Source organism: Anser anser, assembly GCF_964211835.1.
Source record: "Anser anser genome assembly, chromosome: Z".
NCBI lineage: Eukaryota > Metazoa > Chordata > Aves > Anseriformes > Anatidae > Anser > Anser anser.
In genome coordinates this window covers 57,438,156-57,460,362 of record NC_139723.1, presented here as the reverse complement: position 1 = coordinate 57,460,362, position 22,207 = coordinate 57,438,156, and the positions used below count along the sequence as shown (strand labels likewise).

The following is a 22,207-nucleotide window of genomic DNA, read 5'->3' as shown; positions in this document are numbered from 1 at the left end:
ACTTCCATGGACGTCTTGTCTTTGGTGCTGTAAAGAGCCTGTCTGAAAAGCATTGTGAAGCAGGATGTGCTAGCAGTCAGTTGCATGCCCAGTCTGGTTAAGGCAACATAGGTAGCCAGATGGCAGTTACTATTTTTGAGGATTCCTAAAGCTTTTATCAAATTCCTGGACCAATGCAGACAGAGTTTATAGTACTTCCAGCTGTAGATTCATGAAAAGTAGACTTTATTTTTCCAGTTCTTAAAGGTTTTGTTTTGTTAAAATAGACTTTAGTGAGCAATTTTTTTTGTTGGTAACAGGAAGATTTTAACACGAACTGAGGTGGATAAGTAAATCAGGGTTATTCTTACCCAACAGTGTCCCTCTCCAAAGAGAAGTTCTTTTGTTCATAGCTTTGTTTATATGATGGATTTCTGAAGGTAAAGTTACTCATGTTGGCCAGTCCTTGCTGTCACTTTAGTACACCATCTTTCCACGGTTTTCTCAGTCTTCTCACTGCAGTTTACTACACTTAGTGTTTCTTCTGGGTCTAGAGAGAATGCTGCAGTCTCTGAGGGATCCTTATCATTATTGGAGTAGAAAGATGACAGCTGGTGTTAACCTTCAGAACCTCTCTACAGCAAGAATGAGAGCTTGCATATGGGTTTCCACATTTTTCTTTAATCTGAGCTTTCTTTTAGGATCTGTAGCTATTTGTATCATTAGCTAAAAGATAAAAGATTACAGCAACCTCAGGAATGGTCTCAAGGGATGCTGGCAGTTTGAAAATCTGTTGCAAGACTAATAAGGCAGAGTTGAAGTTGCAATATACTTTGAATTTTGACATCATTTAAAGAATGCCTCCATTCTTGACATCTGTGCAACATGATGTTGTGAGTAGTGGGTATTATGTCTGTGTACAAACTAGGCTGTCCATGGATGTGATCCTACAGTAACAAAACTCAGAAATCCACTCTATGTAAACTGAATATGGAGATTTGCTGGTTGTGCATGTAGACAGAGGTGCAGGTAGTTAGCGTTACTGAAGAGCAGCTGGCTTCTCTGAGGTAAGTTTTCCAAGTGCAGGTCCATTATTCATCTGTTTCGGAGTGTGGATGCTGTTGGGTGTTTCGAAGCTGAGTAGAACGAACAGCTGTTTTTAGAAGCTAAAACAGTGAACTGTAGTGAATTTTATTGCAGGTAGCCTGACAAAGCAGCCATCATGAATGCAGCTTTGCCAGGGTGACACCCTTGGTTGTGCTCTGGGTATGCTGACACCTGCCGTTCCCTGTAGTGAGCTCAGCTATGTAGTTTGCACTAGTGGTGTGTTCACACATGCTCCTCGAACCAAATATAAAGGCAAAGGAAAGGACTGGGAAGAAGAAAATATATGCAAATCTGTGCCTGTTACAGATGTGCTTGGTAGCTATTTTGTTTTCTTAGAAATATATTTCTCATTCTGTAACAAAATTATTAGTCAATACCCCCATTTTATTCTTCAGCATGAAGAATTAGGAACAGCATATTCCTCGGTTTCTAGGAAGACCTCCGTTCTTACGGGTTCTGTCCTTAAGTTGTTGATATTTTTATATATAAATAAACAGCTTGTGTTAATGTGCCATGTACTTCTATTAAATAGTATTACTAATTAGGTCCTGTAGTCCTGAATAATAAATTCAATTGCTTTGTAGAACCACTTAAAAAAATATTCATTACACACTAAGGAGATTACAGCCTGCTTTGAAGGTAAAGGCATATATGGCACGCAGGAATGTGTTACTACATACTTGTAAGTAAGCTTTAGTCAGTACTTGTCCCTTGTTAGGCTGTTCGTCTTCCATAAGCTGTGTAAAATGTCATAAAAATGAACTGTGGGAAATATCAGTAATTTTAGACACTCAGATCATAAATGGAGTCCAGGAAAAGGTTAGTGTGTGTATGGGGTGGCATGTAATAAAAAGGGACTGATCTCAGTGATCTGGGGCACTGCTTGGACTCTGGTGTTCCTAAATGTAAATTGAGCTAATACAGTTGTGTCAGTCTGCCAGTAGTAGCTTCCATTTTGAGGTGGAAGGTTTGTAGTTAAATTCTACTAAAATGCCTTGACCTGCCAAGTCAGTACTCAGATGTTTTAACTCTTGTTTCTGCTTCTGCCTGAGAAGCGTTGTAAGATTGTCTTAACAATTATAAGCTTATTTATTTCTGAAGTGTTTGAGTCATGTTAGGAGCATAGGTATGTTATGGTGGCTGAAATGGGTGTAAAAGTACAGACCTGGGTAACAAACTTATAATTTGGAAGTTTGGGAAATGGTCTAAAATGAAAAAACAGTAAAGAAGGAAAAAAAGGTGGGGGTAGTCCTACTGGAAATATTTTTTAACTGTTTGTTTATTCCCTACATCTCAACCTGCCCAAGTAAAATAATAACAGGAATTAATGTTTTCTGTGTTATAAGGTCTTTGAAAAGTTAATTGCAAGGGTAGAATGTCTTTCAAGTACAAGGGGAATTAAGCTTTATTTATTTTTTATTTTAAGCCTTTTTATTTTGTGTCTGTTTCATTAGTTCAGAACTAATCAGGGTTGCAGACACTAAGTTGTCATGGAAAATGCTGTAAGAAGTAACAGTTCCCAATGAAGGCCAAAGGTGTTGTTAGTGATCATCCTTTTTATAAAGGGAGAAGATGAGATAAAGGCATAAGCCATTTTATTTGGAAGATTGTGATAGGCTAGCACACTGAATGTTCTGGTTTGCTGCAGTCATTATCCTTATCAAAACTGTCTTGCCTTTATCAGGCAAATTTCATTTGTCTTTTATAGTCCAGACTACCCGTAACATCTTCAGAATAATGTCAAAAGCATATGCATAGATAAGTTAAGAAACAAGATTTTGTTTTATCATCATGAAGGTCAGGAATTTTAGTCATTCTGTATGATGTATAAGTAACATACAAGACAGGTTAAGCAGTCATAGTTTACAAGAGTCTCAAACTTGAATTCTCAAAAGTATGACTTTGGATTTTTTGGAGAGCACAGAATATTTTGAGAAAATGAGAAGGTAATATAAGAAGTGATGTGCTTCTTTAAGTACTGCCTTCTCAAGGAAAACCAGAACCCTTTCTCCTTGAAAGTGTCTCCTTAGCTGAAGAGATCATCAAAACAACAAGTTTCCATTTATTCTTCAAGAAATGGTTTGAAGTTGAGACTTGCCTAACAGGTGTATTTTCAATTTTTTTAATGTGAAATGTGCAAATAAAGGTAGTAGGCAGGGATTTAATATAATGGGTTTCTACCCTACAATTTGTTGATAAATTGATTATTGGAGGCAAAGACATCAATCAAGGATTACAGGCCACTGCTATTAGAGGTGGTCACTGCTTCTTCCTCGTACCTTATTTTTCCAGCTATGCATACCTGATAGTTCAGTTGTGTTGAATTTGGTAACTGTATGGCTGTAGAGTGTTCTTGCTTCCTGATACATCTAAAAAAAAATAAACCACTAGGTGAAGAGTGCTGTAGATCTAACTGATCCATTCGCATAAATTCTCCTGGTGGCTGCTTAGTAAGGGTGGAGCAAGGGAGGGAAGCACTGCTTTGAGCAGGTTTGATGCACATGCCACAAACAGAAATCTGCTTCCTTTTCTGTGAAGGAATGACAGAATGCCTCCATACCTCCCCTTGCACACAGTATATTTCTCAGATGCCCTTTGTTTCATTCTATTCATACTTCAAATAGAATACTTAATATTGTGTTGAAAGTAAGTTCTTGGTAGACTGAAAAGACTTGTGTATATTCTGATGTAGAGCTAATGTTTCTCAGTAGAGTGTTTTAGGAACAAACAGATACTGACCAAGAAATGCTGGGATTTTTACTACATTGATAGTTCTTTGCTATGGAAACTGTCTACAAAGTTAGGAAATCATAGGTAAATCTTGCTATTCTATTATTAGTGTTTATAGTTAAAATTATTAGAGGGAGAATCAAAATCACAGGGAAATGTGGCTTGACAGTGAACATGAGACTTCTTATGGGCAGTATTCATTGAACTGTTACAATAATACTTCCTGTTAACAATGTCTGCTTTTTAAAATATTAAGTGTAATGAAAAATACATAAAAACAAGAAAATGTCTATAATTGTTTAAAGGTTGAATTGTGTCAAATCATCATTTCAACTGTACCGAACTTACACTAGTCTAATTAGAACACTGCTGTGAAACTGCTTTGTTTTCTCTGGAGAGTTATCACAGGATTTTATAAGTAATGCAATAAATAAGAAAACACCTTCACTAAACATTCATGTCTAACAGTAGTTCTTTATTACAGTTGGCTGGAAAGGGTCTTTCACCTCATTCTTGAGGCTTGTTACAAGACTGTATTTGTTCATTGTCTTTTGGTTTATCTCCATAAACCTATGTGTTCCCATTCGTGATATAGTTACATACTACTCTTGCATTTGTAAGAGGTTAAGTTTTAATGTTGTGTGATTTATAAAAATTTGTTAAACTTCCGGAAAACAAGTGTGGAGTGAGTGGCATTTTCTATTGTTTTTTTCCATACTTAGGTAAATTATGACATTAAATACATCTGAGGTCACAAGTTTACTGTGAAAGTATTTTATTTTTACTCAGTGTAATGAGGAGTAGCGTTACTGTGCTTAACATATTTAGTATGACTGCAGATGTTTTTTTGAGCCTAACTCAAAGGCTTGTGACAAATGTTGTTTCAGCTGTTCTGTTTAGGGTATCAGTTATGGACAAACATGAATAGTTAACAAATACGAATGTTTAAATATCTGTTGGCATTTATCAAAATTCATCAGCATTTCAGCGTGTGAAAGCACAGCACCAAAACAGTTTGTGTATGGAACCTGATGCAAAAGAAATGTGAATTTTGACAAGGAAAATCTCGACAGTTTATTAACTGTCTTTGCTTCAAAAGGAAAGTTTGTGAGCTTAAGTTTCTGACCAGCCAACAAGAGAAGTTCCTTTACTGAAGACTGCCTTTCTCTTCTTTGTTTGGAGAGCAATAGGTTTCTACCTATAAGAGGAGACTTCAGGAGATTTCTTAAGCTTAGCAATCTTCTTTCTTTGGGTTCTTTCACCAGATACTTTCAAGAGCAGAGTTGGAGTCACTGTTAACAATGAAAATTTTTATATGCCTGAGGAGCCTAGTAGGAAGGTTTCTATTCTGAGTTGTTTAGGAGTAAAAAGATGACACAAAGTTGAATATGGCACAAAATAATTATTGATGATTAAAAGTTATTTTTCCAAATGTCTTCCCCCAGAAGAAGAGAACTCAAAAAACATTTTTTCAGAGAATAGATTTTTCATATCAAAATTCCTGCTCCAAAAAACTTGCAAAATTGTTGCAAGTTACACTTGTTTTGATTATTTTTTGGGTAGTGACTTCAGAATTTTTAATGTATACTGATTTTTAAACACCGTGGATCTCATACATAACTTTTCACCTGATTATTTTTGTGTGTATATACACAATATGTAATTTTTCTTTCTTTAGTTTCTGGATGCTTAAGGCACACTTTCACTTCCGAGTTTAAGTAAACTGATTCATTGTTCACTGTTATATTTCGTGCCTTCTTCAAACTTTAGGAAGGGTTTATTGTAAAATGATTGGAACTAACCAGGATCCCAGCCTTAGTCTTAAGATTTCAGTAGCCTGTTGTACTGTGATGCTCTGCCATTATTCAGGCCCTTCAGTAAAACAGATGTGACCTCATTATAGTTGCTTTTTGCATTGCTTTATATACAGTTACTGCAATAATTATGAACACTATCACTGTAGAATAGTTCTTTTAAGGGAGAACTGCAGGACAAGTACCAGTGTTGGCTGTGTATAGTTCATGCTTTTGAATTTGAAAAAAAACTGTTTTAAAAAAAAAAGTTAATGAGACTGTTCTCACATGATGGTGGCTCTCATAAGCACCTGCCTCTGTATATTCCTGTCGTGCAGATTTTGATGATTGGGATTTGAAAGTGTTGGGAAGTAAACACTTTCTGGATTTATTCTGGATTTAACTGGATTATGGATAAATTAGGTTTTAATTAGGGATTAATTAATGTAAGTAATAATTAAAGACATATATGATGTTGTCTTGGCCCTTGGTTTATCTCAAACCAATGTTAAACTATTGTGGTTCATGTTTCTTTAAACAAAAGAAGCTGATAAGTCTTCCAACAAATTTAAGCCACACTTCAGATATCTGCACAATAGAGAGCAAAGAAAGGCCTAGAGATGGAACACCAGGTTTCTTCTGGCCCTCCCATCCTGCATGTCCACAGCCTTCTCTCTAGCCAATTTCTGTTTTAGCAGATTGATAGATTTAGTACAGAAATGAACTTGCGTATAACGCATCCAATTGCATCAGGGGGGTTTCATTCAATTGTTGAGGCAGGGACAGCCTTCAGACTGTAGTTTGCCAGAGCCTCATGCTGCTAAGTACATTTAGTTTATGTAGTTAGAACATGCGATTCTCCCAAGACTTTGAAATGGTCTTGTTCATTACAGATAGGCATGCTGGAAAGTAACAAGAGCCATGCTTATATTAGCAAGGGTAGAATTTTGCCATTATGATTTAACAGTGCTCTTTTATAAAGGCATATAAAACTATAAAGCATGAGTACTCTTGCTAAAATAATCATCATTACATGATGGAAATGTAAGATATATTGTTCTCAGTAATCCTTCTTAAAAATAAAGGAATGAATACTTTGCATAGCCCTTGTCTGTAAGCACTTGACTTGCTTTCTTTTCCTCTGGGACTTGTACTGTGACCTCATCTAAGGCAAGTTTAATAATGGATGATTCTTTGCTTACAAGCAGTATTAGAAGGGAACTTCACTATTTTAGTTTAGCATCTGAGTCTTAATCTTTTTGTATTTTCTGCTAGCAATGTTTCCGTGTCTCTATTGTGCTGTATTTCCAGCACATCTAAAAACTCTGCAAGCACTACTATAGCTGAAGAATTACCTTATACAGAGGACCTAAGAAGGCTGTGTTGTTAGACCAAAAAGTTAACATCTCAAGTCTTTCTTTTTTGCTTTTTATTTCTTGTTTGTTTTTAAGATAGCAATATTTGACAGCTATCTTAATTCTGCTAAATAAATCTTAACTTGGAAAGGAATTGGAGTTCTTCAGATACTGCTCATTACTGTTTAATTTTGTATGTGTGCTACAATTGCCACCTTCTTCCTGTGCTGCTGTATGCCATATCTTATAAACCCTAACAATTTTGGGGTGGTAATGTGTAAAATACTATGGTGTTTAAAAAAACTGTCTTCAGTGAAAAATCAACATTTCGTAATTGTGTTTTAGTGAAGCATTTTCATCTACCTTTACTTCTTACACTGTCGCATTCCTCACTGCATCTTCTCAAAAGAAGCTGTCAAAAGGACTGATCCTACATTTACCTTTCTAGGTTTCCCTTTCATAATTAAAAGAGAGAAATGTTTTCCACTTGTTAGATCATCTGTCTGAGAGGAAGTCTGAGTTCTTTCTCCTTTACTAGATTTTGTAGTTAGCCATTTTTTTAAACCCATGGTTCATTGAACATGGATTTGGACTATATCTACAACAGGAATTCAGTATGCTGTTTGTAAGGTCAAACTATTAAAAAGATTAGTCCTAAATATAATGAATATAGTGGAAATGTAACAAACGCTTGAGAATAGAGTTAAATCAGGAATGTGCAATGCTGAAAAACATTGTTTTAATTGCTACTGCTTTTTTGTTGGTTTAAGGAAAAAGTTAATTTCACTGAGAGCAAATTTGGGCCGTGTCTGTGCTAAAATTTGAAATTGATTGCATTTGAAATGTGGAAAAAATCCAGCAACCAGTTCTAACATTTTTTATTTTGTAATACAACTTGTAGATGCTGCTGTTTCCATCTGAGATTAGTCAAACAGCTGGACTCTGTTTAGATTAAAATAAAATTTTCAAAAGGATAGTAGGTCTGATTTTTTTTTATGCTATGTGTTTTATAAGTCAAAGACATCTTAAAAATTATACTTTTTAGTAGTGTTGTCTATGACTTACAACTTCCTGTTACAAGAGTAATAATCATTACTGTTGTTGGCTTTGCTTTTCAAGGTACCCGGAGAATGGCATAGTAGAAATGGACACCAGTAATCTTCGACCCCGAGCAAGAACCATTCTGAAGTGGAGTGAACTAAAAGTGGGTGATGTGGTGATGGTTAACTACAATGTTGAAACTCCAGAAGAGAGAGGATTTTGGTTTGATGCAGAAATTACCTCTTTGAGAGAAATCTCAAGGACTAACAAAGAGGTTCATGCTAAAATTCTGCTGGGGTAAGAATTGTTTGACCAACTCAAAATCTTTACATTTCATATAAAGTATCTTTCTGTCTGCCAGTCATCACCAGATTAAAATTAATGTGATACTTAAATCCCACAGCTGTCTGAATCATGGAATTCCAGTGTATGTTTTTTAAAATGTGCAAACTTAGCTATGAGTTGTAATTTCTATATTTCATAAGATTACTGAAGATAACTATAGGATTTCATGTATTACGAGATTCCACCTGATCAGAATGTTTTTATTTTTATTTATATTTTTTAGCTATTTATACATCTATTTATATATTTTGATTCCACTCAAAGCTGAAGTATCTGTTTTCAGTAACTTTAAAATTTGGGAAATTCTAGGTCTCACTAAATGTTAGTTATCTCTGACAATCTAAGTAAGTCTGAACTGGCTAATTGAATCTTTAAAGAATAAAATTTTGGTAGCTTATGACAAGTAAAATGTGGATCTGTGGGGGTGGGAATTATATGTATTTTCATGTAGCTGAACTTAACAGAGTATCTTTCTTTTGTTTGGTTTTCCTGTTTGATTTTAAAAACTCATGTATGACTCTTGGGTACGGTGTTTTCTGCAGAAACTTTTATGATATAACTTCCAGTAAGCTGTATGGTTGCTTTCTTAGAGATTAAAAGATGGTCAATCTTTATGTACAGTCTCCTTGAAGAATTCACTGTAACCTTCCTCCTCTCACAAGCTTTCCTCATTCCTTTAATGTTATCCTTTTCTGGCACTAAAGAACTGAAGGCAATTGGATCCAGTCTGCCACCTCCATCCATGCAGAAGATGGAAACATATTCTAAGGAAGGCTTACATGCAAAAACTGATTTTAAAATGAAACTGGAACTGAAGTGAAATTTCCTTTTGCTTATTAAATGATTGGTTTAATCTTGGCATGCCCCAAATTTACTCAGTGAGTAGCGTCATTAGTCTGGGAGTATATTCCTTAAAATGAAGTAGACTACTTAGAGTATTTTCCTTATAAGAAGGGAGAAACATCGTATCTGTAGGAAGATATGATGCAGGATGTGGTTAACTGGAAGAAATGTAGACTTATGATCAGGTGCAATTCAGTATTTTGCTTAAAAATAGTCATATATAGTACTAGGGCAATAAGGCATGGTATGTAATACGAGTAGGTGAAAATTGTTTTGTGGGTGGTTTTTAGTTTTAAAGTAACAGGATTTGTTTTATGGACAATCTCAGTATATTACCATTTCCTTGTGCTAATTAGAGCAGGCATGTAGAATCATAGAATATCCTGAGTTGGAAGGGACCCATAAGGATCATCAAGTCCAACTCCTGGAACCACACAGGTCTACCCAAAAATTCAGACCATATGATTAAGAGCACAGTCCGAAGGCTTCTTAAACTCCAGCAGTCTTGGTGCTGTGACTACGTCCCTGGAGAGGATGTTTTGATATGTTTTGAGACAAAGTGGGGAAAAAATGTAAAGCAAGAAGAAATTGAATTATTAATCATTAACTTAGCAAGGGAGAAGAGATTTAAGAGGACAGAATAGAGGGATTAATGTTTTGCAATACATTTAATAGTTGTATGACATTTGGTGAATCACAGAGATGGACTTCATGGCCTTCTATAATCAGAACTATCCAGTTATCAGTTTACATTAAGTTCAGATGTCTATCGATAGTTATTTAAAACTGTTGTCTGTAGGTAGGGGTTCTTTCAGAATTTTTCCAGTTTAGTAAAGTAAGATTTGTTGGCAAAACAGAGTACCCATTTCGAGTGATGGCTATATCAAGTGATGGCTAAAATTCTGCTTGTGGTGGTTGGATCTCTACAGGATAGCTTTTTTTTGTCCAGTCTGAATAAGCTGATAGTTATGCTTCAAATTTGAAGATAGTAACAGAGCAAGTACTGTGGGTGTTCCCTGTAGTACTGACCTCTCACTGCCCTCCGGATAGAGGTTGGGGGGGGAAGTCACAGTTGCTAAAAACTGTAGGTGGTGAATTTAAGTCCATTTTCCAAATGGAACCCTATTTCAGTGAATTTTCTTCCCAGATAAGAACTTAAGTTTCTTTTACAAGTTGATAGTCTGTATATGCAGCCAGTCAACTAGTTTGCAGAAGGTAAGGTTATCTGAGCCCTATAATTTCTCTAACCTATCATTTCTGTAACATATCAAGGAATAATACTTGGTAAATAATACTGTTATGTGTTACCTAAACCATTCCTATCAGTTAACGGTAAATCCTCTCATTTAAAAGTACAAGATAAATGTGCTAGGATTGATAAACTTGGAAGGAGCATGCTCACTTTACTTTCTCGTTACGTTGGTTTGCAAAATAAAAAGTCAGTCTTACTGTTTTTAATGTTCTTATCCAATGTTGTAATTAGTTGTTAATTAAAATAATTAATGCTAACATAATGATGTACTCTATCATAAATGTTTTATGGATATGTATTAGTGAGTAACTGATTATATGTTAGTGATGAATTATTTGCGCACTACTTAAGAACAACCTTAAGGCAGTAATGGCAGGCAGAGTTCTTAGAGATGATTCAGATACAGTCACAGCCATGTCTCCTCCCTTTCTGGTATTTTGTTAAAAAGGCTCTGTTTGAAACAACCAGTTTTGTAGAAATTAGTTAACATTTGACTTACTGATGTTTTTAATGGCTTCTGAAAAAGATTTCATGGAGCTGTTGGCACTGGGACAGGAAGTATCAAGACTATCTTTGTGGTATTTGTGGTAATGCTTTGGAGAACATAGAACACTTATGGTAGAACATACCGTGAATATTTGTTTTTATTGTATCTGTTGACGCATGTATTTGTTGTGTTACTTTTACTCGTGTCTTAATCACAACCTAAAGGAAGTGTCCGGTACAGTCTGTCATCACTAGTTCATGTTTTGAGAAACAGAAATGGATTAGAGAACATTACCAAAGAGAAGTGAGACTGAAAAAGAGAAAGACATCGTTGTACAGAAGACTTAACCACATTTCTATCTGTCCTGTACCTGCATTGGAACTGAAATTTAATTTGTAACTGTAGAATGCCTGAGACCTATCCAGTTTGGACTTAATGTCTTAGATAGAAATGCTTGGGAAACTGGTGCTTTGCATACTGCAAATGGGCTTAGGACCATGTGTATTCCATGACTGTGTGCTCATATGTGCAGGTCAGAATGGTCTGTGTATGTGGCACCTCCAAATAGATTTTAATTGGATTTGCAGGGTGTACCCTGCTCAGGCAGGGTAATCTCCAGAGGTCCCTTCCAACCTCAGCTGTTCTGTAGTTTTGTGAAAATCAGCTCTTACTCTTCTGAATTCGGCCCTTGAAGATTGGAATTTAGTAAGAACCTCTCTCAATACCAAGAGATATCTTTTTGTTTAAATCATGAGAATGATACAAGAATATAAGAAAAAAAAGGTTCCTTCTGCAGGTTTCATACCTGCAAGTTTTATACCTCTTACCAAGTGAATATTTAATGAATTTGAGGTCTTTACCTGAGTAACCGTAATGGAAAGGGTTCTAAAATGTCAATGTTATATATTGATTATCTTTTAGTTCTGTGGGGTTTTCTGCGAGGCCTCCTGCTCCTTAAAAAGAATTGTTTTGTTTTTGAGGTAGACCTCCTTTTTGAATGTTTGGTTTTCTATTTAGTCTTCCATATTGAAAGTTTATTTTCCCCATTTAGAACATCACCTCTGTTTTGTTGTAGGATACATACATTTATCGTTTCTTTGCTTAGACTCCTTTTAGTCATGTCTAGCATGTTTTTGTTCTTGGAATGTAGTATGATGTCTGTAGAAAGATTTTATCTCTACAGATTTTACTCTTTCAGCTGTTTTTCTAATTTTTGAACACTTTTTTCATTTATACTTAATTCCTGGTTTTGAAGTCATACGTAATCATTTTTCTAGTCTTTGCAGAGATACAGAACTTGAACACATTACAGAGCAGTGAAACAAGCCTTGCACTCTGTTCTGGATACTTCAAAAACTGTCTTTTATGTACAGCTAGTCCAAAAAAGTTACTGGCAGTTGCAACTTTTTTGACACTCACGAAGTATATTACTGTTATTTCTCTATCCATCTCAGTATGTGTTGTGATAATTAACATGTAGTTGATGTTGTCATACCTCATTAGGTACCTAGTAGTGTAGTTCTGATACTAAATGTTTCTTGCTTAGATTTGGAACTTCAGTCTATAGTTCGTACTTTACTTATGTTTGTATATTGTTGTGGTATAATACTCTACACAAAATAACTTCCAATTTTGTTTGTTTTAATGTAACATCTTTTGATTGCTGGTGGTTAATCTTGGAAGACATTATTTTGCTGATATGTGGAATACTAACAAGATTTACTTGAAGCTGTTTTTCCAAATAGCTTTCATGTGGTATCGATGAGTATTCTAAGAATTCTGATTGCTGAAGAACTTGCCTGAAAGTTTCTTGCACAGACAAATGGCATATTTCTTGTAGATGACAAAACTTCTGAAAGGGTGAATTCATATCTCAGTCTTTCCTCTCCTCCTTATGACTTCAGCGCAGCTCTTCATCTCCCAAAGAAGAGACATTTTTTAATTAACACAGCTGTTGGTAGGAGCTTCTCAGTCCTGCTGGTGAAAGGGAGAGGCTTTGGAGGACAAATCCTCCTAAATGAAAGGAGCAGGCAAATTCTGTGGATCAAAACCTGGTTAGCTGCACAGCTGGTGTTGACAGGGATTTGGCTTTTGATACCATGGGTCCCATATTTGGATTCCCATCTGTTCCTAAAAGCCTTTCATCCTCAAGTGGAATAAGAGCATCTATGCCAACAGACTGAATCCTGGTGAGTAGAGCTTTAGGTAATGAGGGAGGCTTATAAACCCCCTTGTTAAGGGGTGGTTTAGTATGTGCATGGAAAGCAGAGGGTACAGGGTGGTGGGAATAAGGAGGATCTTGGGACTGATAAAAGAAGTATACTCATATCAAGTGCATGTATGCAAATATATACAGCCTGGGAAAAAAATCAGGAACAATTAGTTCTGCATCTGTGAGATGATGGGACAACTAATGTGACTGGAGTGAGAAACAGATGGATGCAAGCTTGTCAGGAACAACAAGGAAGATGAGATGGGGTTGCAGTGATGTGAAGTTTAGATATAGGGAACTCTTCAGCAGGATGGCAACAGTGAGTGAGATCTTGTTGGTCAGGATGAGAGAGGTCAAAAAGGATGGCATGGTGGTAATTCACCCATTCAAGGTGATGAAAAGGACAAAGCCTTCTTTAAAAGTCTCAGAGTAACGAGGCACGAGTGTTCATGGAGGACTTAAAACTTCCTGATACCTGCTGGCAGGACAATACAGTAGAATGCAAGCAGTCAAGAGGATTTCTGGATGATGTCAGGGATAACTTCTTGATACAGGTATAGTATAAAGCCAACAGGGTGATGCACAGTTGTATATGCTGTTTATTGAAAACTACTGGGGATGAGATGCTTAATGGTAGCCTAGGCTATACTGACCATGAAATAGTGGTTATCAAGATACTGATGCAACAGATGAAAGAGTAGCAGAATATGGACACCGGAATTTAGTAGACCAGACTCGAGCTGTATTCCTGAAACTGTTGTAAATGAGGAGTTCAGAATATACAAGGATGGTGTTACAAGAACCAAACCTTATCTAGAGTTGATACAGTTGATACTTGTAAGGACACTTATAAGAGATCTTAAGGGCAACACAAAGAGCCTTTACTACTGCATTGGCAGTAGAAGGCTAAATAAGGAAGTATGTGTTTGTGAATATGACAGATGACCCAGTAACAATTGCCTCAGTCTCTACCAACAAGTTCTCTGGCTGTTCTGCCTAGTGAGAACATTCAAGGAGAGGAGCCACCAGCAATGGATGATGACTGAGTCAAAGATTACTTGCAAGAATTTGACCTAGACAAGTCCATGGAACCAGATAGGTTGCATCCAGGGGTGCAAAGGGAACTGTGGTGTTGTAGAAATGCTGCTCTCTAGTGAGTCTGAAAACTCGCTGAGATTAGGGGAGGCTCTTTATGACTGGAAGAGGACAAAGGTTGTGCCCACCTTCAAAGAATACCAAGATGGAGCTACAGGCCAGTCAACCTCACTTGAATCTATGGGAAAACTCTAGCATGGTCCTCTTTGAAGTGCTTGCCATTTGAAGATTGTTTGGAGCCAGGATGGATTCCCCCCCCCCCCCCCCAAGCAAATCATACCTTATGAGCCTCACTGCCTTCAATGGTAAAACAAGTAGTGCTTGTCCAAGGGGGGAACAACTAATTTACTTTAGTTTTAGCAAGTCTTTCAACTGTGTTCCACAATACTCTGTCCAAATTAGGATGATGCAATCTTGTTAGGTGGGCAACTACATGGGATTAAAAAAAAAAAGAATAACCAGACTCAGAGTAGTGCTTAATGGTTATACACTACTTGGAAAGGGAGAACTACAGGAGTCTGTTCTGGGACCTGTACTGTACACTGTCTTCAGCAATAGCCTGGCAGAAGCAAGGTTGTGCACTACCATCAAGTTCACAGAAAGCAAATTGGCAGACTGGTGGATGCACTCAAGTCTGCAGGTCAGAGGGACCTGAGCAGGCAGGAGGAATTGGCTACCAATGAGCCTTATGAAGTTTAACAAGGATAAATGCAGAGTCCTCCAAAACCTGGGAAGGCAGAGCCTCTTGCTGCTATGGAGGTTAAAACTGGACTGACTGGGAAGCAGCTTTGCTGAGAAGAATCTGTGGCTGTTGGTAGATAGCAAGGTGAACGTGATGAGCAAGCAGTGAGTCCTTGCTGTAATGAAGGCTAACAATATTCAGGCTATATGAAAAAATTTGGGCTATATGAAAAAAGTGGAATCAGAAGGTTGGCAGATGTATACCCCCCTATTGAGTACTTGTTAGACTGCATTAAGAATACTAGATCCACCACATCAGACACCTGTGCACACAAAAACAAAAGATAAACTAGAGGATATCTCTGAGGGGCTCCAAAGGGCTGCTGAGATGATTTGGGAAGCCTAGTGATACATGTCAGGTGGACCAGAGGCAACGGACCTAAATTGCAACAAGGGACAGGGATAAGACAGGGATAAAATTTGTTAAAACATTAGCTACTTTAAAAAAAAAAAAACTCAAATAGATGTATTAAAAGTTATAATATCTTGGATTTGATAATCATTTCATAATTAGAATAAAATAAAAATATATTTTGAATGTGAAGAATGGACTGACTTGAATCGTAAGGGTTTTGTTTGTTTTCCCAGACCAAAAAAAAAATACATCTTCAGTACTTGTAACACTATCCTTTTTCTAATAAACATGCAGACTTGGAAACACAGAGTCTTTTGATTTGCTTTCTAGGAAGTGATTCTTAGGAACATTTCAAAACTTTACTTTCCCCACTGAGAACAGAAAATTGTTTCAAATAAGAGAGGAAGAATAAACTTCAGTAAAAAAAAAATAAATCCAGGAAAGTGATGAGCAATGTTCATAATTTTCATAATGCTCAACATTATGAAAATAAACATTTAAAAGGAATAGTGTTAAAATATATGTATACATTTAAGGGACTCATTAAGGGTAGAAAGGACTCCGTGAGCTGGTCTAGTCCAACTCCCCTGCTGGAGCAGGATCACTGAGAGAGATCAACCTAGGCCTATGTCCAGTTAGGTTTTGAATATCTGGGTAGAGACTTGACAACATGTCTAGGTAATCAGTGCTTAAAAAAATAAAATTTAAATAAATGGTCAGAGGGAATTTCATGTGCTTTCATTTGTGCCCGTTACCTCTTGTCCTTCCAGTAGACACTAGTGAGACAAGTCTGGCTCTCTGTTCTTTATGTTCTTCCATTAAGTATTTATATGTATTATTAAGAGTCTTCCGCACACAAGCCTCTGTACTCCAGACTAAATGCTCCCATGTCAAAGATGCTCCGATTCCTTAATTATCTTCATGACTCTTTCCTGGAATTGCTCCAGTAAGCCCGTAACTTTCATATACTGCGGAGCCCTGAACTGGACACAGTACTCAGTATTTGGCATTACCAGTGCCTTTGTATTTCCCTTGGTTGAACATAATGAAATTCTCTGTCCAGGTCACTCTGAAAGACAGCACACCCAGTTGGTTTGTCGGCCTGGTTTTGTGTTAAAAGAGAACTTGCTGAGAATGCACTAGGTTCCCATGGTTCCCATCATTCAGGTCATTGATGAAGGCACAAGACAGTACTTAACAGTGTACTGGCTTCAGTATCAACCTCTGGGGTAAACCCCTAGTGGCTTGCTTCCAATGGGACTTTCTGCCATTCTCCACAATACTTTGGACCCAGGTAATCAGTCAGTGTTTAATCCTCTGTACCGTGCACTTACCTAACTTACACTTCAGACTTGTCTGTGAGGATGTTGGGGAGGCAACGTCAGCCATACTAAAGTGGAGGTAAACAATATCTGCTCCCCTGTTATCCTCCAAGCAGGTCACCTCATTGCAGAAAAGCACCAGGCTAGTTAAACATGATTTTCCCTTTGAAAGTGCATGCTAACAATTCAAATTCACAATCATCATCTTTTCCTGGATCTGTCAGCGGATCTTCTTTCTTGTTCTTCCTTCCTGAAGATAGGGGTGACATCTGTTCTCTTCCAGTTCGCAGGAATGTGTCTTGGTTATCATGGCCTTTCAAAGATGACCTAGAGTGGCCTTGCAAAGGCAAAAAGTAGCTCCCGCAGTGTTCATGGGTGCCTACTAGGTTCCACAAACTAACACATGTCCAGTTTAAGTGTCCTTTGCGGAGGCTAAGTCATCTTTGCTTGAGACATGCCCACTGGTCTCAGGGACCTGGGATTTCTGAAGACTGATCTTTCCAGTAAGTGCTGAGGCAACGAAGGCTTTGAGTACCTTTGCCTTTTGTGTTTTGTGTTTCGTTTTGTCATCAGGGACCCCGTCACATTTAGCTGTGAGTCCGTGTTTTCTTAGTCTTTGTAGAATACTTTCTTGTTGCCCTTCACATTGCTAGCCAGATTCAACATCAAGTGGACCTTGGTCTTCCCAACTCTATCGCTACGCAACTGGACAGCACCTCTACAGTCCCCCTGGGTCAGCTACCCCTGCTTCCACCTCTTACATACTTCCTTTGTATGTGTGAGTTTAGTCAGGAGCAGCTTGCTCATCAGTGCAGGCCTCCTGATGCCTTTGATTTCCTGCATGTGGGGATGAACCTTTTTTGAGCTTGGAGAACAGGATTCTTTAATATCAAGGGCTGTATCTTGTGGGATTTTTCCAAGAAGATCTCTGAAGAGTCTGTGGCATTGCTTTTTACCTTGCTGCCACCTCTAAGGATCTTTAATTCATCCTCTCATCATTGCTGCAGCCATAGCTGCCCCTGACTTTCACATCCCATTTCTTCTGTTTGTAGTCAGGCCTAGCCATCCACATTTCCTTGATCACCTGTGTCAGGAAGTTGCCACTGCACCTGAGAAATTTTTTTAGGTTTCTTTTGTTCTGCTGTCCTATCAAGGTGCTTACAATTCCCCATGAGAACCAGGTCCTGTGGACGCAATACTTCTAGCATCGCCCATGTAGTTCTGTCTGGTAATCTTGACCCATGAGCTCTTGACTGGCTACTGACCTGTCCCCATTAAAGGGCAACTTCCCCTCCTTGCCTTCATAGCCTGTTGTTCCTAAAGAGCGTGTATCCATTCATCACAGCACCCCAGTCATGTGAGCTATTCCACCATGCTTCCATCATCCCAGTGAGGTTGTATTCATGTGATAATTACACAGACTTCAGTGATTCACCCTGTTTGTTCCCCGTGCTGTGTGTATTAGTATACAGTCATTTCAGAGAGGCAGCCAGATGTGCAAGTTCCCCAGAAAGGGCACAAGAGCTTTCCCCATAAGGTTGTTCTGGCATTTCCTTCTTTAGATATCTACGCTTATAGTGATTACACTTCAGCCTTGATTGCTGTATTCCTTCTCTTCTGATCATGCCTGACCCTTTGCTTGCCTGTCCCATCCACAGCTTCCTGACTTTGTTGAAGGAATCTCTCAACAGTTTTACCCAGAAGTCTATGAAAATTGTTATATACTCACATAAAAATGAATTATAATGGTATCATCACCAACTCCAAACATTCACATAATGACTAGAAAAGCTATATTGCCATTATGCAATAGCCATAAGGCACTTGAATGGGGCATTTAATATCATGCAGTAATGGAATTGGCCATCATGGCACGGGAATTTGATTTAATTTGTCTAAAGAGCATCATAAAGAATGAAAACACTCCACAATCAGTAACTGCCCTCTAAATACCAAATTAATTAGGAGTTTTTTTCTCTATAGATCCGTGTACTTTCTTTCAGGAATTCTTGGTGAGAAGAGATGCATCCTGTTCTGAGCAGAAACATCTCTGGATGCCAGCTCTTTTTACTTTGTCGTTTCAGGGTGTTCTGTCAGGTAGGCGTTAACATCTGCATGTTTCAACATGGATTTGGTATCTGTGGCCAGCCATTTAGCATTGTGGTAGTGCAAACGACAAACTTAATAGAGTCCCAAAATGGGGAGAGCCTTTCTGCAGTACCATGGAGAGGTCCTCAACGTGGATGCAGGGCTGGCCATGGGTAGGCCTCAGCATGGTGGGTGGGATCCATCGTTTTTCATCTACTGCCTTTTCCTCCATCTGCTCAATGGCACAGGGCAGTCATGCTCCAGAGCTACCCTCATAAACATATTATTAGGATGTCCCAATGTAACTTGCTCTTTTCTTAGAGGTCAGTGCTTTCCCCATTTTCCAGGCGTTAAGTTTTTGCTTGCTTTTCTAATATTCATCTTCTTTATAGTTCCTAGGCTAAGGAAGAAGGATAGTCCCTGCAAACAAAGATCCTCTTTCATAGTCTTGACCAATGACTTACAATATGATGATTTCTAAATGCATGAAACATAATGCTTACTTCTGAGGTTAAAAAAGTAATATGCTGGCTGGCTTGTACGTGTATCCATAATGTGAATCTGTAGGTTTAGCAGTCAGGGCAGAGGGAGAGAGGGGGTGGGGTGGATAGGGATTGTTTTGTTTTGCTTTACTTTGCTTTGTTTTAATGTCTTTAAGGGTTCCTGATAGGTTATGACATTTCTGACAGTACAGTCTTCAACGTATCCTGGAAAATAGTTTTGTTTTTATCTTTGTCTTAGTGCTCTCTCTCTCCCTCTAAGCTTATATTTATATACGGGAATGAAATTTTTGCATAGTTGAAAAGTTGTCTAATGTGTTTGTCATTATAGTGGCTCATGTAATAAAAATAAATAAAATTGAATTAAAAGCACAACTAGTACTGTTCTATTTTGCAACTACATTTGTATGTTCATGATAAACCAAATGGATGTGGAATATTCTAAAACAATCTTGAAAATATTGTCTGTTTTTCAGTTTGCATACAATACGAAATGAAAGAACTTCTTAGCAATTTAGTGCAACCTAGAAGATTTGGTCAAATTATCAATGTAATATGCTATTTTTATGTGGGAGGATTCAATAAGTCACTTTAAAAAGAAGTCTGTTTAAAATCTAATCTCTAGTCATATCTGGTGAGCATTGTAATTGCTTTATTGGTATGTTTTAGCCTTTGTTTAATTGTGTAAACGGTATGTGTTTGCAGTTTAGCCAAAGTTATAATTATGTTTAAATGTAAAGCAAGCAGTAGTAATTTATATCAGATTGTGATATTTTCCATTTAACATCTTTTGAAATATAAATGCTTACACATGTATTTGTTTTAATTTCAGAAACATTTTGGTTGATAGTGACTTAGAATGAACATGTTAAAGTGAATGTCAGAACATGTTTTGATTTTCAAGAGTAGGTTTCTGTAGACATTATTTATCTTAATTGCACTAATTTAATTCTCTAGCCTAATGATTATAACATACTCAGTATTTCTATAATACTGTTTTCTAAACGTTATTCATGAAGTCTGGTCAGGAGCCCATTTTCTCTTTAAAAAGTTTTAAAAGGTTTATCTATTTTAAAATCAATCCCCACTTTCAAAAGTGTACATTGAGTACGGCAGGATACAAGTTCATGCAGCTGACAGATGTGAAAGCACAAAGTGTGGAGAAGCAAGGACATGCTTCTGGTACATGTGGTACACATGAACTTCGGAACATGAGTGTCTCAACTGCTGTCAGAATAAAAGTTTGAACTTGTACTAAATTCTAAATTCTAGCATTGAGAGTGGTAATATTGAAAAGGTTGCTTGCATAGTTCTCAAGAAGTTATTCAACTGTTTGATGGTGCAGGAGAAAATAGAAGGATCCTAGCTGAAAGTTTAGCAAATGCAGAATGGATGCTGGTTGATCATAAACAGAAGGTAAACAAATCGGTGCATATGAAAATACAGATCCTCAAAGTGGTAGTAAATTTGGTCCTGTTTTGATTTCTATATTGATTGCTAAATTAATTCATACATTCACTGATCATAGCTGACATTATGTTCTGTTAGGTTTTGTTCTGATTGTGGCTTTTTCTCTGCTGACCTGGACAATACCCTTTGATGGTTACCACAGAAATTGACAAATGTCTTAGTTGTCAGTGGCAAACATGACTTAGTGTGAGCAATGTTTTTTTTCTTGGAATCATAGAATTGTAGAATGGATTGGGTTGAAAGGGACCTTAAAGATCATCTAGTTCTAACCCCCAGTCTTTAGGAGACCTAAAGATTCACTGTATTAATATAACCCGTGTGTGTATTTTTTTTTCAATAGAGTAATTTTTACAGTTTTGATTCAGGTTAATATTTTGACTCTTAGTGCATGTGGAAATTCTTTTTTTCCAATTTCAATATGGTAAAACTAGAAAATGCCAGACATAGGTCTAGCAATTGAAACTGAATGTCTCAGACTATAAGATCCAATAGAGTATTCACAATGTGGTAATTGTCTTTTAGCAGGTTTTATTTTCTTGAAAACTGACCTTCGAAATATCCAGTATAATGCCCAGATAACATACTTCTAATCAAGTGTGCTTATGTTTGTCTAGCATGTTTTGCAAACTGAAGGTTTAAACAAAAAGAAAGATGGAAAAACAAACAAACAAACAAAAAGTATGGATATAAGATTCAATTGAAGGTTTCTCTCTGTCTATGGCTAACTTATGTAAAAGGAAAGCTTGTGTTAGGAATTTTGTTGTATTGCAGGGTTTGGCTGGCTCTGTTTTGGGATTTAATTTCTTTAAATGATTTAGTGTGCTTTCATGAAATACAAATGGAGTCTTTTTTACTATGCTTAAGGTATATTTTAAGTTTTTTTCATCTGATTTTTACTATGGTAAGGTGAAGAAATGTAGAAAGGTGTCTTGTGCGAAAGGTGTAGAAAGGTTTCTCTGTATATTTCACAGAATAATATAACCACAATTTTATTAGATAATCCTCTTTTTCTTTTTTTTTCCTTTTCCTTTTCCTTTTCCTTTTCCTTTTCCTTTTCCTTTTCCTTTTCCTTTTCCTTTTCCTTTTCCTTTTCCTTTTCCTTTTCCTTTTCCTTTTCCTTTTCCTTTTCCTTTTCCTTTCCCTTTCCCTTTCCCTTTCCCTTTCCCTTTCCCTTTCCCTTTCCCTTTCCCTTTCCCTTTCCCTTTCCCTTTCCCTTTCCCTTTCCCTTTCCCTTTCCCTTTTCCTTTTTTAAGAGAAGTTACGTATGGTCTGATCATTAAAGCTAATATATGCGTAGGTTGACAGAAGAATTAGTCTTTTATGAGCAAATAGCTAAGCTGAGTTTTTCAGCCTTGGTAAGGCAAACCTACTTTTTACTAGCCATCAGTTGTCACAATGGTAGTTGAACTGCCTCTGTAGTTCTGGATATGCAACTGTGGTATTTACTGGAACACAACAGCTTTGTAAATGTATGTGATAGTGTTTGCTTGCT

At 37.1% G+C, this 22,207-nt stretch overlaps 1 protein-coding gene across 5 annotated transcripts in view; it reads left to right on the top strand.

The window, feature by feature from the left end:
- UHRF2 (ubiquitin like with PHD and ring finger domains 2) overlaps window positions 1-22,207 on the top strand; it is an 84,837-nt gene that overhangs the window by 27,072 nt on the left and 35,558 nt on the right. For all 5 annotated transcript variants that reach the window (XM_083816592.1, XM_083816591.1, XM_083816595.1 and 2 more), the window contains exon 4: window positions 8,084-8,302. In XM_083816592.1, the coding sequence (XP_083672718.1) occupies window positions 8,084-8,302 (219 nt within the window). The remainder of the gene's footprint in view (window positions 1-8,083; window positions 8,303-22,207) is intronic.